The 13,208-nt window shown below is 41.0% G+C and overlaps 1 protein-coding gene across 1 annotated transcript in view; it reads left to right on the top strand.

Moving 5' to 3' along the window:
- Positions 1-6,507: 6,507 nt before the first annotated feature.
- The window catches only part of LOC308495710 (ankyrin repeat domain-containing protein 26-like), a 30,023-nt gene continuing 23,322 nt past the window's right edge, over positions 6,508-13,208 (top strand). The window contains exons 1-4 of the mRNA XM_081080699.1: positions 6,508-6,574; positions 8,242-8,421; positions 9,075-9,108; positions 11,671-11,722. Coding sequence (XP_080936825.1) covers positions 6,547-6,574; positions 8,242-8,421; positions 9,075-9,108; positions 11,671-11,722 — 294 coding nt within the window. The 5' untranslated portion in view covers positions 6,508-6,546. The remainder of the gene's footprint in view (positions 6,575-8,241; positions 8,422-9,074; positions 9,109-11,670; positions 11,723-13,208) is intronic.

Raw genomic sequence — 13,208 nt, 5'->3', positions numbered from 1 at the left:
CCTCTGCACCGGGGCACACTAGTTATTTGAGTGGGGGTGGGTGAGAGGCTCATGGCATTCAAGAAGCTACCTCTGGATGGTTGCCCACCAGATGCAGGGTGGTGCTTCCAGCCTATGTGGAGGGAACACCAGTCCTTGCAGTGAGATGCTGTGTAATGCTGGTACCTAACTCAGCCCTCCCCACACTCATATCCAGGACTCTGTCAGGGGTGGAGAGCAGCAGCCATCATTGTGTGTGTAAAGAAGCGAGAGAGAAGGCCAAGCAGGGTGCGGGCCCCAGGGAATGGGAGTCGGGCTGCGGCGAAGGTACTCTGGAGTCATGGCAGAGAGACGGCATGTCAGCCAAGTGTCCACATTTCCAGTTCATGTACCATTGTCCCATCTGGCTTCCGCCTGACTTCACTTGGCAAACACGAATTCAAATTTCAAGATGTCAAGGGCAGAGCATTAAAGCTCAAGCATGGGGCCCTAGGAAACGGAACTGGGAGCAGGGATGGAGTTAGCCCTGACTAAATGTCAACACGAAGGATCTGAGTCACAGGAATGCACAGCGCAGGTGAAGGACAAGGAGCAATCGGGTTGTCAAGCAGGTAAGGTGACGGCTCTGGGAAAATCAAGTATGAGAGTGGGAGGTACAGTTAGGTAATTGGCCAAAGATTAATTCCTTTATATGTTTTGATCCTGCTGATGCCAGATTTGATATATTGACCCAGCAAGTCATCAAAGACCACTTCCGGTAGGAGGAGGGAGACTCTGCATGTGAAAATCTAAACTGGTTGTTCATTGTGGGGTAGGTTCATTGTAACTGTATGTGCAAATAAACATGAGGCCAACCAGTGGGGACCTCTGAGCCTCTGTAAAGCCCTGTGGAGAGCCAGGGTCACCTCATTGCACCATTTTTCAGGTTGAGTGTCTATTGGATTTTCACATATATGTAACAAATCAATCAAAATACAAAAATATTGAAAACTCAGGGCAGTGCTCTGTTAGGATATGGTAAGGTTTGATTACAATCTGCCTATGTTCTTTTTTTCTTTTCCAATTTTTAAGTCTGTATAAGAAGTATAATTGGTTTCATTACATTTAAAACAGCTGTGTCTGTCATCTGTGATCTTTTCACTCCAGACTACACTAAGCCAAAATTTCTTTTATAATAAAATAATTATTAATATTATGATTACCACAACATCATTGTATTTAAATTGCAAGGCACAGAGAAAGCTTCAGGATGTTAAAAGAAACAAAAAAAGATTCCCATTCCCACCAACAGTGTATGAGGGTTCCTTTTGCTCCACAGCCTCTCTAACACTTGTTAATATTTGCCTTGCTGATGATAGCCAGTCTAAAAAGACTGAAATTTAAAAAAGGAAAAGGGAAGAATTCCAGGAGCCTGTCCACATTTACTGTGCTGCTCTCATGCTGGGTGGCTTTGAGTGTGGGTGGAGGGGCAGGGTCACCACTCCCACCTGTCATCGGGCCTCCTGCTCTTCACAGAGCATGGGAGGGGCCGTACTTGGTGTTTCCTTCCTGGAGACCTGGAGTCCCCCTCTTTCTTCTTCATCAGTCTCGCTGAGCAGGGGACCAGTCACCTGAAGCCGGCCTGGCTAAATGTCCAGGTTCAGTTGACTCCTGTCAGACATTTATAGACAGTCCAGGCCAGAGACCTCACCCTTAGCCGAGAGCAGCACACAGGCCTCAGTGCCTCATGACCTAACCCCTGGGGAAATCAGGGCCCATGGGCACTTCTCCAGGGTGTGAGGAATCTCCTGGGTCCCACACACCCTCACCAGGTTCCCTCCTCCGTCTCTGTGACTCCCCAGCAGTCCAGCAGCCATGTTCTCCTTGCACAGCTGGTACCAATACCTGTGCAGGCCCAGACCTGGGGCCTCGGCCTGAGTCTCAGAGGGATGGAGTTGGCACAACTTCAGGGGATTCCATGAGGCCAAGGAACAGGAGCCCCCTTCCTGTTTCTCTTCTCCCAGCCCAGCACATATAGTGGTGGTTAATTCATCCCTGAATGTATAGATTTAGGTCTATGTTTTATGTTTACATCTAGAGACTTTTACATGAATGTATTTATTTACTACTGATTTCCTTTTAAATATTTTATGTAAATAAAACACATCCATAGAAAAGCATACCAAACCTGTTAGAACTTAATGAATTATTACACCCGGTCACTTCAGTGACCCTAAGCAAGTCACGCCATCTCTCCCATCAGCCTCACTTAGTATTCCTTCAAAAAAGTAACCTCGAATTTAATACTTACCACATGTCCTTATGCCATTATCTTTCTAGGAATTGTATTTTCTGACGTTTTTCATTCTCCTGGAAGGGGGTTTCTGCGAACAATAATATTATCTGGGGTCGTTCATGCAGGCGTGGCCATCAGTGCCTTCCATACCCATGAGCTCCTCTAACTGAGTACAAGATCGTGGCTCACTGTTCTTCACTAACTATAACGTTCCATTGTCTTCTTGTACCAATTAGTACAAGAAGGTGGATGAGATTCTAATTTTATTTCCCTTACAGGTCACTGGCTTTTTTCCCGCTAGATGACCAACGAACATTTCTGTCTTGAAAGCCCAATAATTTCAGGAGCATATGTTCCGTCATCAGCAAGTCCAAGTCTTCGTTTCCTCCTCCGGTTTCTGTCTTTGTATGCGCATACACACAGGCACACTTTGTTTTCAAGTAGAGACCATCAAAATTCTTCCTTTAGAACAACACAATATTACTTTCTTCCCACTTCTGCTCATTTGGGTAATCCCTAGAGAAACTATGGCACCGTGTATGTTAATGCAGGTTTTATAACTTATTAGTGACCCGTTGCCACCCAATTTTATTTTTTACTTCTAGAAATTAGCCCTGAATCAGCAATGATTTGGACTATGGCCTTTCACACCGTGAAGGGTATCCACTTTGTTTGAAATATGCAATACTTTCATCTTTATCCTAAAATTGTCACTTGTTCCAAATTTTGGGGTCTGATACATACCTTGCTGTAGCAAGTGTGCATGGCCACATTGTAAGATTGTGATTGGGTGTTGCATTAAGAGACAAAACACAACTTGACCTCTAGAGTTTTGAGTTAGGTAAAATTCATTTAGAAAGGCATCGATTATATATATTCACCCAACCCACTGGTAAAATATAGTGATTCGTTTTTCTGAATTACTCTGTGAAGAGCCACTCTTGAAAACGCAGAATGTCAGGAAACTGTTCAGAGAATTGGCAGAGATGGAGACATGAATAAGTATATAGATTTCATTGCATGCAGAGAAAAATAAGTAATATGCATAAAGAATGAGGCAAGGATTATATAATTTGATAATTATATGCTTAGACAGAAATATGACTTTAAAACTGAGTTTCTATCACTTCTGCTTTTTATGTGGAACTGATTTCAAGCTGTTCTTTCTAGAAAGTCTGGAGTCTCAGGAATAGTGAAAATGGTTGAGAGTCATATATCAAACATGAATGGAATTAATTGTGATTATCAACATGTTGGCCTTGTTCGTGTTCACCCTGTAATTTCCACTATCAAATATTTTAGGTGGGCAGGTCACTTTTGTCGTGTAACCTATTTCCATGACATGCATAATAATGAGGGGATTCAGTGTTTGAAACCAAACATGCACTCTTAAATGCCACATGTGTCCATGTAAACACACACTAGTGTAGAAAGCAGAAGTTGGGCCCCTGTGGTAGTGTAGACAGTGGTCTCCCTGAAAGTTCTATGAGGACGGGTCACCATGGTAACATGATGATGCCCAACTGCCTTCCCTTCCAACTGTCACTCTGTGTACTGAGAGGAAAGAGGTGAGACCTTCTTAGGCTCTCACACCTCAGATCCTAGTGATGGGAAATCTCAACTGCTGTGGAGGTACGTTCCCAATGATCGCCTGAATGCTGCTCCTTCAGCAGGCTGCTCACCTTTTACTGCAAATATTTTCCTCATTTTTTAAAGTCCTTTCCACCATTCCCAATTTGACTGTGGAGTGATCAATTCATCTGTAGTTTACTTGTATCACTTAATTGACATTTCTGATTCTTCCAACCAGAGGGCTGACATTTATTTTCCTAAACTTAGAAAAGTGGAGCATTTCCTAGTGCCAGTTTTGCACTCATTCTTCAAGAGAATAGATCAAGCGCAGGCACAGACACGCCGCTTTCACTGGGTCTGGGTCAGGGAAACTTCTCTGACTGCAGTTGTAAAATCCAACACCTGACATCAGCAGTCTTAGTGCAGAGGTTTTAAGAATAGATGGACACAAGATGGTGGGAATCCATGGGTTGAAGTGCACAGGGGACGTGACTGTGTGGGTTCTTCCTGGGAGGTCAGTGCGACATGCCCTTGCCTCGAGTGGGTGCAAAGAACTAGGATTACGAGGGTCTGGGTAGTTCTCAGGGAGGGTCACTGGCTATGACTAAGTAAGGGACCCTCTCAGAGGAACGGGACTCTGCCCCCTGCTTCTTCCGGGTCGGGTGGGATGAGGCGGTTTTAGAGGCTGTGATATAGTGAGGGGGTCCCTGGGCAGGGAAGCGGACACTCAGAGCTGGTGCTGCCACTTCCCCCTCTAAGTCAGGCCTGATTTCAGGCTTCCCAGATGAGTGCTCACATCAGTAGTCTGCACACAGTGGAGGTTTGAGCCATAATTCATTGAACTATCTACCAAAGCACCAGCACAGACGGCTACTTTCCTGGGTCATGTGCATGAACTGCTCATCCAGAGTAGGTCACTTAAAGGGAAGCTAGTTTTTGGCCAAGTGGTCACATGGCCGTCGACCCAGAATGTTCTGAGGTGGCTTGGGAGGCACACAGACCTCTGGCCCCTCAGCGTGGTCACCTGATCACGGGGAAAGCTTCGTGTGGAACACTGATAGTGTGAAGACACTGAGGAAGGATGGCCCAACGTGCGGACTTTCCCTGGTCCTTCAGAGGGGCTTTGTTTCGGGGAAACCTCTGTATCTGTGTCAAGGCTCAAATAGGGAAGGCAGGGCTGAGTGATGAGTGCGGACTGTGCGTAGTTCTGTCACCTCGTTCAGGGCGTCACCTGCCACCCACTGAAACTTTAGGCAGGAGGAAGGGAGGGTTGGTGTGGTTCAGGGGTCCAGGGCACTATCTCAGGTGACCCAGGGCTTGTGATTTCTGTGCCCTGAACACCAACCACTACTTCCAGATCCCAACACAGCAGTGTTGCGAGTCTGGGTGACCCACTTGATATCTCTAAATGCTTGTGCCGTTTGCCGTAAAATATGGGTCAAAGCCCTGCTTTGCCTCTCCTGACGTAGGGCAGCTGTTGTCATCACAGGAGATGATAATGGATACTGTCTGTGAGCTATGAATCATCACACCCTTGTAAAGGAAGAGAAGTCACCTCCCTCCCTTTCTTGCTGTGGAGCCATCCGTATCCCCTCTCTCCATCTAACCACACCATGGGTCTATCTAGCTCAGTCTTGCTGACATTCAATGAGTAGACACTCTGAGTACTTACATTCCACCAGCTATTTGTTTTTCTGGAGGATTTGTCAGTATTGTGTTCTGCCTCATTGCAGAATACCAATAAGGAGGTCGTCCTCACATTCCCGCATCTCAGAACAGGCACTGAGGGCCAGAGGGGTCTCTGTAACTTTCCTTGAGTGGTGCAGCTTTAAGTAAATGTCTGTGTGGGATCCTGCCACGTGAAGCATGAGAAGGAGCCAGTCATGTGACAATCTAGGAGCGAAACCTGCTGGGCACGGACAGCAATGGATCGTGTGGGTTCATCATTTTATTCTAATGTCTTGGAATGGTCAGGAAGCAGGAAGAGGGCTAACCAGCATCAAACCATTTTTATATTTGTTGTTTGTGTGGAAAAGAAATAAACTGTGCATGGCAGATGCCTGGTACATTTGAGATGGTTAGTAAATAAATGTTCTTATCTCCCTGATTAGAATTTATTAAACTTTTTTGAAAAGTTGCAGAACTATATATAACGTTTTTCCTATTATTTATTTAAATATAATTTAACGAAAAGCTTTTCTTACAACTTTGTCATTCTATTTAATCATTTTTTTCTATCAAAATTTTTATCAAATAAGAGTTTGGTTTTTCCAAGCTCTTGTTGACCTAGATGAAGTAGGTTCTAAAATGTTCTATTTAGACTCAACAGGACATACACCAAGGTTTCTTACCATGTCAAGCAAGTATCTTGTTTTAACACTAAAAAAAACAAACAAACAAAAATAATGTATCATTAGAAATATTTCGAAGTTATAGGAAGTACACTTTTCAAGGTATTAGTTCGGTGTAAGGGTAATTGCAGTTTACAAGGTTTAAAAAAAATTGCACAAACTGCAGTATCATTTGTACCAACCTAATATTTGCTTAAATACCTATTTTTCAAAAAGTCCATTTCCTGCAGATTATAACATTAATATTGTTATCCTGAATTGTTAACTAGAGATTGCATGAAGTGTCCATTAATTACTAATCATCTTGTTTCCTAACCCCTTCAGCCGAGCATTGAAGTGGAAGATCCTGTTCCTTACAAACCTATAGGAATGGACGATGTGCAACCCTTCATACCAGGTACACTTTGTAATACCAATTTAATTTTGGGAAGGAGTACGCAAGGACATGTGACATGCTTGCAGTCTTCTCTTCCTCAATCCTTTTTTTTGTTACAAATTTAATGGAAGGATTTGACATAAATAACGTGATTTCATTGTTAGTATCGGTGTTTGAGAAAAGGTATTCACAGGAATAAGAAAATGAGATTTTAAAACGGTGACTTCACTAAGATAGTTCTCCGTTTGTTCGATACCCTAAATGTCCCAGTTTGGAACCCCTGTACTTAATAGGGGTTCTCAGAGGTTAATAATCAAACTGGAACATACTTCCAGTGTTTCAAATGGTTATTTGAATTTTGAAGTTTACCCAAGTAAGCCTCAGTTGCTACCATGTCAATTGTGTTTTAACTTTACTTCCTCTTAGTGTTGTGACACTGATGGTCTTAAGCCAATCAGATGTTCTGCTGAGCAGACACTGGCTATGTCTGTACGTGCGCCTATGGTGTCTTCAATTATTAAAAATGGGAGAAGTAATTAATGGTAATAAATATTTGGTAGACACAATCTTTGAAAATAGGAATTCTGAAGCTTTTGTGCCTTGGGATGCTTTTATGCGATTAAAAATTATTGAGAATTCCCAAGAATATTTTTAAGTCGGTAGTCTCCATAGATAGTTACAATATTAGAAATAAAAAGTGAACAATTTAAAATACGAGCACACACAGTCATGCATTCCGTGAGCCATTGGAGCTACGACCCAGTAACCATAGAGCTATGATGTCACCATCAGAGCTGTGATATCACGGCTGTGGAAAACTCTACTGTACACTTAGAAGAGAATGAGAGTGAAAATGGCAAATGACATTCAGTATTTCTGTGAAAATAGCTTTGACCTTTTCGAGCCCCTCGACTGACAGACCCTGGGACTTCACGGATTCTCACATGACATTGGAAACCACCGTTTTAAATGATGTACGGGCTTCCTGGATGTGAAGTGATAAAAGAGCCTTTAAAGCTTCACTTCTACAGTTGTTGTGGTTTTCTTTCACTTGTCTCATAGATTTAAGCTGAGATTGTGTTTAAAAAGCAAAAGGAAAATGTTTTGTTATGTATTTGTTTTCTGTCTCATGGTACCCTGTACTCTTTGGAGCTCATGGGGACCTAGTTTAATTGTATTTTACTTGGAAACAATAAGGTCACCCAAGCCTGTCATTTGTCATTTGAATTTCAGTTATCTAAGGCTTAAAAAATGAATTCTGAAGATATTCGAACATTTAGAAAAGACCATTTTCTTTTAATAAGTAGTTTCTTATTTGGAATTGTACCATTCAATGAAAGTTTTTTTAAATCCATGTTTGTCACGCATATTTAAAATTAAGATAAGCGGTTAGACGTAAATTTTGATAATGACAAAAAATTTTACACCCAGCACCATGTTAAGTATTAAGAAGAAAAGCTTTAATTGGAAACACATTACATAAAAGAAATTGCTGAGTGACAATAGTTAATTCAACTTAACTAACGTGAATGGCAAGTATAAGACACCTAAAATAAAATGAGCACTGAAGGAGTAGAGTGTTTGGGAGAAAGGAGGACGTGGGACTGCTTCTCTGAAGAAGGAAGTTTTACAAGATGGTCAACTTTGTGTTATTTTTACCTCCTCATAAACGAAAATTTTATTTTCAGATTCTTCCAGCTGGGATTCTACTTCTTTGACTTTCAATCATGGAACTTGTCAAAGATCCGGGAATTCCAAATTTGGTGATAAAAGGCCATTTGCCACGCACTCAATGAGAAAACCTCTGTCAGCATCCACAGAGTTTGGACAGATGACCATCATAGACAAACGAAAGACTCAGATTGTAGGTGTGTTTCTCTGACATAATTCTTCGCTCCGTGAATTGTGTGAATCACAGCTACAAGAAAACAGAGAAAGCAAAGAAGGAAATAAAAAAAAAAAAACAGAAAGAGTTCAACCCTAGCCTACCACTGTGTAGGTTGATCGTAGTTATGAATTTCCTACAGTCATTTGTAGCAAAATCTGCTTTATGTTTACGCAACTCACAGCCAAATAAAATAACTTTCAGGAAGACATTGGCATTCTTCCTCAATCAGAGTAACATAAGGAAATAAGAAAGGGAATAAGAAGAAAGTGTGATTCCATTTAGACTAGTATTTAGCGTACACTGGGGAGTATATATGCATACATGCACACATATATAGGTACATATGTATATATGTATATATTTATATATATTTGTGTATATGTGTATGTATATATATATTAATATATAAATATAAATACACACACACACACACACACACAGACATAGAGGAGAGGAAGTAAAAGTTCTTCATGTATTAATTGCCCACCAGTTGTATGAGTAACATTCACTCTACTATAGTCTTCAGGGGTGTTCCCAAAGAAATATTTTTACATCACTTCAATCTGACACTTTCAAAGTTCTGTGTTTTTCTATTGTGTATTTACAATGTATTTGACTTTTTTCTTTTAACAGTGGATGAGTGTTCTCAATGCGACCATGCAAGCAGGTAGGATTTTATGGATTTCTAAAATTGCATGTTAACTAAGAGACTGCGGAGAGAAGCCAGTAAGCTTTAATGAGTGTTCTGCTCTGGGCTAGACCCTATACTATGTGCCTAATATTGGTTATCCCAGGTCGTCGGCACAGTAGATTTGCAAAGTAGCTGTGCTGTTCGGCCGTTTTTATTCATTAGAGGAGTGTGGTTCCAGGAGGTGGATTAATTGACCCTTGGTTCCATAGTTACCAAGTGGCTGACCCGTGGTGTGACCTTCAGCCTGCTTGGCTTCCCAAGTCCGTTCTCTTGTCCCTCAGCCTGTACTGAGAAGTGCCTGGACAGGTCTGGATTCAAGATTCAGGTGCACGTCAGGTGGCCTCAGAGAGTCCCGTTTAGTGATGCCTTAAAGCTGATTTCGAAGTTTCCTATCAAGCCCAGGTAGCCCAAGCTCTGTCTTAATGTACTTGACAATTGCAGCAGTCACGAGAACCTTGTTTTCACCATCAGTGTTAAGGGCAGATGTCAGTTCGCTGTGGCCACAGAACCACAGGTTGTACATAAGCAAGACCTAATCAGATAAATGTTTTCAGGGATAATGCGATGTACCCTTCTTGAGACGAATCGTTGTTCTGTAAGTGAAGATCATCTCTGTATAGACTGTTGTGCTAATTCAGCACAAATTGAGAGGATATTTCTAATTGATTTCTCTACTTACTGACTCCTCAGCCTGTGTTTTCCTTCTGGCTAATACCTTTACCTTGTTCTAGGAAGTTTTTTTCTCTTTTTCCAGAGTCTTTCTTCCTTCTTCCATGACTTTTCTTGATTTTTTACCTTTTTCTCTGCTTTACTCGGGGTAGTTTTGTTGCTGTTGTTGTGTTATTTTTTTTTCCACTTTTGCCAGCTAAGTATTCTCCATTTTTCTTGACAGAATCAAAGGTACATAGAATTCCAGGTGTTGAAGGAATGTTATCATTCAAACATTATCATTATTATTCAAAACACCCCCTAGTACTTCATGCTGCCATTAATGTTTTGGTCAAGTGGTTGATCACATGAGGAGTTTGAACTCCAAGAGATTGAAGTGACTTATTTGACTACAGTGAGTGATGAAATGAGATTAGTATAGGTTTCTAAGCCCAGTACACTTCCTTCTTTATCATCCTTTGGGTGAGTGTTTTAATTATGGAAAGGTCTAGTGAATGCAATGGAAGAGGCTAAGAATGGAATTAGCAGGGGAATCCACGTTTCAAGAGGAACAACACAGGTTGGGATAGGAATAAGGCTCTTAGAGCAGAGATTAGACATCAGTAGAGGGAAAAGAGATCAGAATAGTAGGGTATGACAAGGTAAAGAGAAATTACAAGAAGGAAGGACACAGGATGTTGGTAGTTGTCTAAAAAAGCAGATTAAAATAAGGGGCTCAAGGGCGTCCTGCCTGAACAGGTTGCTGCTGTTTTGTTTGTTGAATTGGAGGAACCAGCAAAATGTAAGGTTTGTATGAAAACATATTAAACCTTTGAGCCTCTGGAAACATTCTCTTTATAGCAAGTAGGAATGTGGTATCATCCACCTGCACCCGAAATTACAGAGGGGGTCCCCTTGAGTCCAAAGGCACTGGAGATTGCTGAACTACATAGATCTATGGCCCACGGCAGGTGTCTCGTCACCTCCACCTCTTTTCCCAACGCGCTGATGTCCTTCCCATGGAGATGGAGGGTTGGGCAGAGGGAGGACTGATTGTGAAAACAGTAATGGAGTTGGGTAGGTGGTAACATGCCTGTGTTGGGAGTGGATGACTGAGGCTCCATTTAGCTTGTTTTCCAGGAACAGCGAAATAGAGAACTCCTACTGTGGGTCATTTGAGCCCAACCTTGTTTCAGGAGTCTATGCCTTCGTAGGCTGAAGTTTTCAAGGTTGGAGATTGCCAGGAAGCTGTGCGGACAAGTGATCTGGAAGTGGGGAGGCTAACAACATACATATTTGTTCTTTGACTTTTGTACATGTAAGTTGCAAACATTTCATGCATTTCAGGGACCTCACTGTAGTGTTTTTGAGTGAAAACAAGGAATGGGGTAAGTTTAGTAACTGCTTTCTATGTTAAAGAAGCAAGACTGCCGTTTGTGACCCACACAGATTAATCTTTGAACCAGGGACAGACCGTGGAGAAGGCTCAGTGTATCGTTCTACCTTGATTTAGGTCATTGCTTTTGTCCCAGTTCAGGTTCATCTTGTCAGCTATTAATTGCGTTTTCAATTCAGCCTTCAGGACTTTTGGTGAAAACAAGGTACTCTCAGGTGTTGCCAACATGTTGGCTGTCATTCTTTGTTATGGAAACTTAGAGTGTATCTTCATTAAATATTGCACGAGTTGGGAGTGGTGGAGGCAGCAATAGATAACTGATAGCTTTTCTAGAACATCGTCTAAATTTTAATCATATCAAGAAACCGCATTTCATATGCAGATAGCTGAATTTTACTCCTTTTGTTGTTGTTGTTGCTGCCTTTGTAAAGAAATGAATTCACTTGTTTCTGTTGTGTATCTTTCCCCGGAAATCTTTCCTGGAAACCTGGCAGTGATGATTCATGGTCTACGTCAGACAATGGACTCTTCGATGTTGGTACCAAGGTAAAAGGCTCCTGTGTGAAATTAACTGTTGTGCTCTTAATTTAGTTTTGTGTAGCACCGAGTTGTAAAATTTAGCAGTGCTCCACCTATCATTTTTTTTATGTTTGTTATGGAAAATTGGTCAGCGTGAACCATTTTATAACATATGACCATTTGACGCTTCATTGTTTTGTTGTTGTTCTTTTAACTTTAGTAAGTATCGAAGATGGGAGCTGAAAAAAGAAGGGTCTGGGAAATGTATAGTGATAGTAAAATTCTATAGGGAGTTTTCCCACAGTGACGGAGATATGCAATTTGGTTAAAGGTAAGGATTCTTAATGTGACTTTTACGTTATACCAGCATGACTTTTATCATACTCGTGCCGAAATGAAATCTTTAATGGATTCAGGTACTCATTGTAACAGTCATGAATTCTTCCTGATACCTTTCAGTTTTAAAACTATATAGCATATGACATATAGTTTTATTTTTTTACGCTTTGTATGTTGGTATGGTATACTTGTTAGGAGGGAGTGTTTTCTCCATTATTTTTTCACTTACATCCCGTGGACATTCCATATTATTTTATATTAGTTTCCGGTTTACCAGGTTCATCATTTAGACTTAAAATAATAGTAGAAGTTTTGAAAGTTTAGAATTCATGTTCTCTATCTCAAAACCCAATTACAAAGGGATTCCACTATGTTCTAAATCATTGCATTGTGAATATATTTAAATGTCTTTATCTAATTGAAGAGTATATGTTTTGTATAAAATAATAACCAATTTGCAAAGCAGAGGTTCTTTTTTTTTCAATTTTAGTGTTTTAATGGCGTGTTTGATTACATGGTTTTTGATGCGTGGGCCCCTGCGTCCGTATACACAAGAGCGACACAGATTTTCATTTAACTGATATGCTGAAATACTCCATCGTCAAATCAACACTTGTTCTGTACCTATTCTGTAACAAGCATGATCTGATTTAATCCTCAGAATAGCTTTGTCAAGGAAGGGAATCCTCATGTTCAGAGATAAGGAAATGGAGTCCAAGGCAATCTAGGCAGCATGTCTTGCAGTAGCCAGGGAGAAGTTTGAGGGTTTGATGCAAAATCCACTTGGCTCCAAAGCTGATGATGCTCTTAGCTGCTCCCTATAAAAACATGTCCATGAGATTTTATGCCCATTGACCATGATGCATTGACCAAAGTAAAGAAAGGATCTGTGTCTGCAAAAGACAGGATCATTTCTTTACTCTGGTCAAAAACAGAGATTCTTAAAAACTACGTAATAAAATATCAAATTTCAGAAAGTTTTTAGTTTTAAATGTAAAATTTTTCATTTCTGTTACAGTTGACATTCAATGATGTCAGCCTCAGGAGCACAGCATAGTGGTTAGGCATTTATATAATGTGTAAAGTGGTACCCTGATTAGTGTGGTATACCTGACACCATACTTAGTTATTACAGTGTTAGTTACTATATCTTCGTGCTGTACTTGACATCTAC

Source organism: Rhinolophus hipposideros, assembly GCF_964194185.1.
Source record: "Rhinolophus hipposideros genome assembly, contig: HAP1_SCAFFOLD_156, whole genome shotgun sequence".
NCBI lineage: Eukaryota > Metazoa > Chordata > Mammalia > Chiroptera > Rhinolophidae > Rhinolophus > Rhinolophus hipposideros.
Note: the sequence above shows the minus strand (reverse complement) of the source record. Positions and strands in the feature narration are given on the sequence as shown.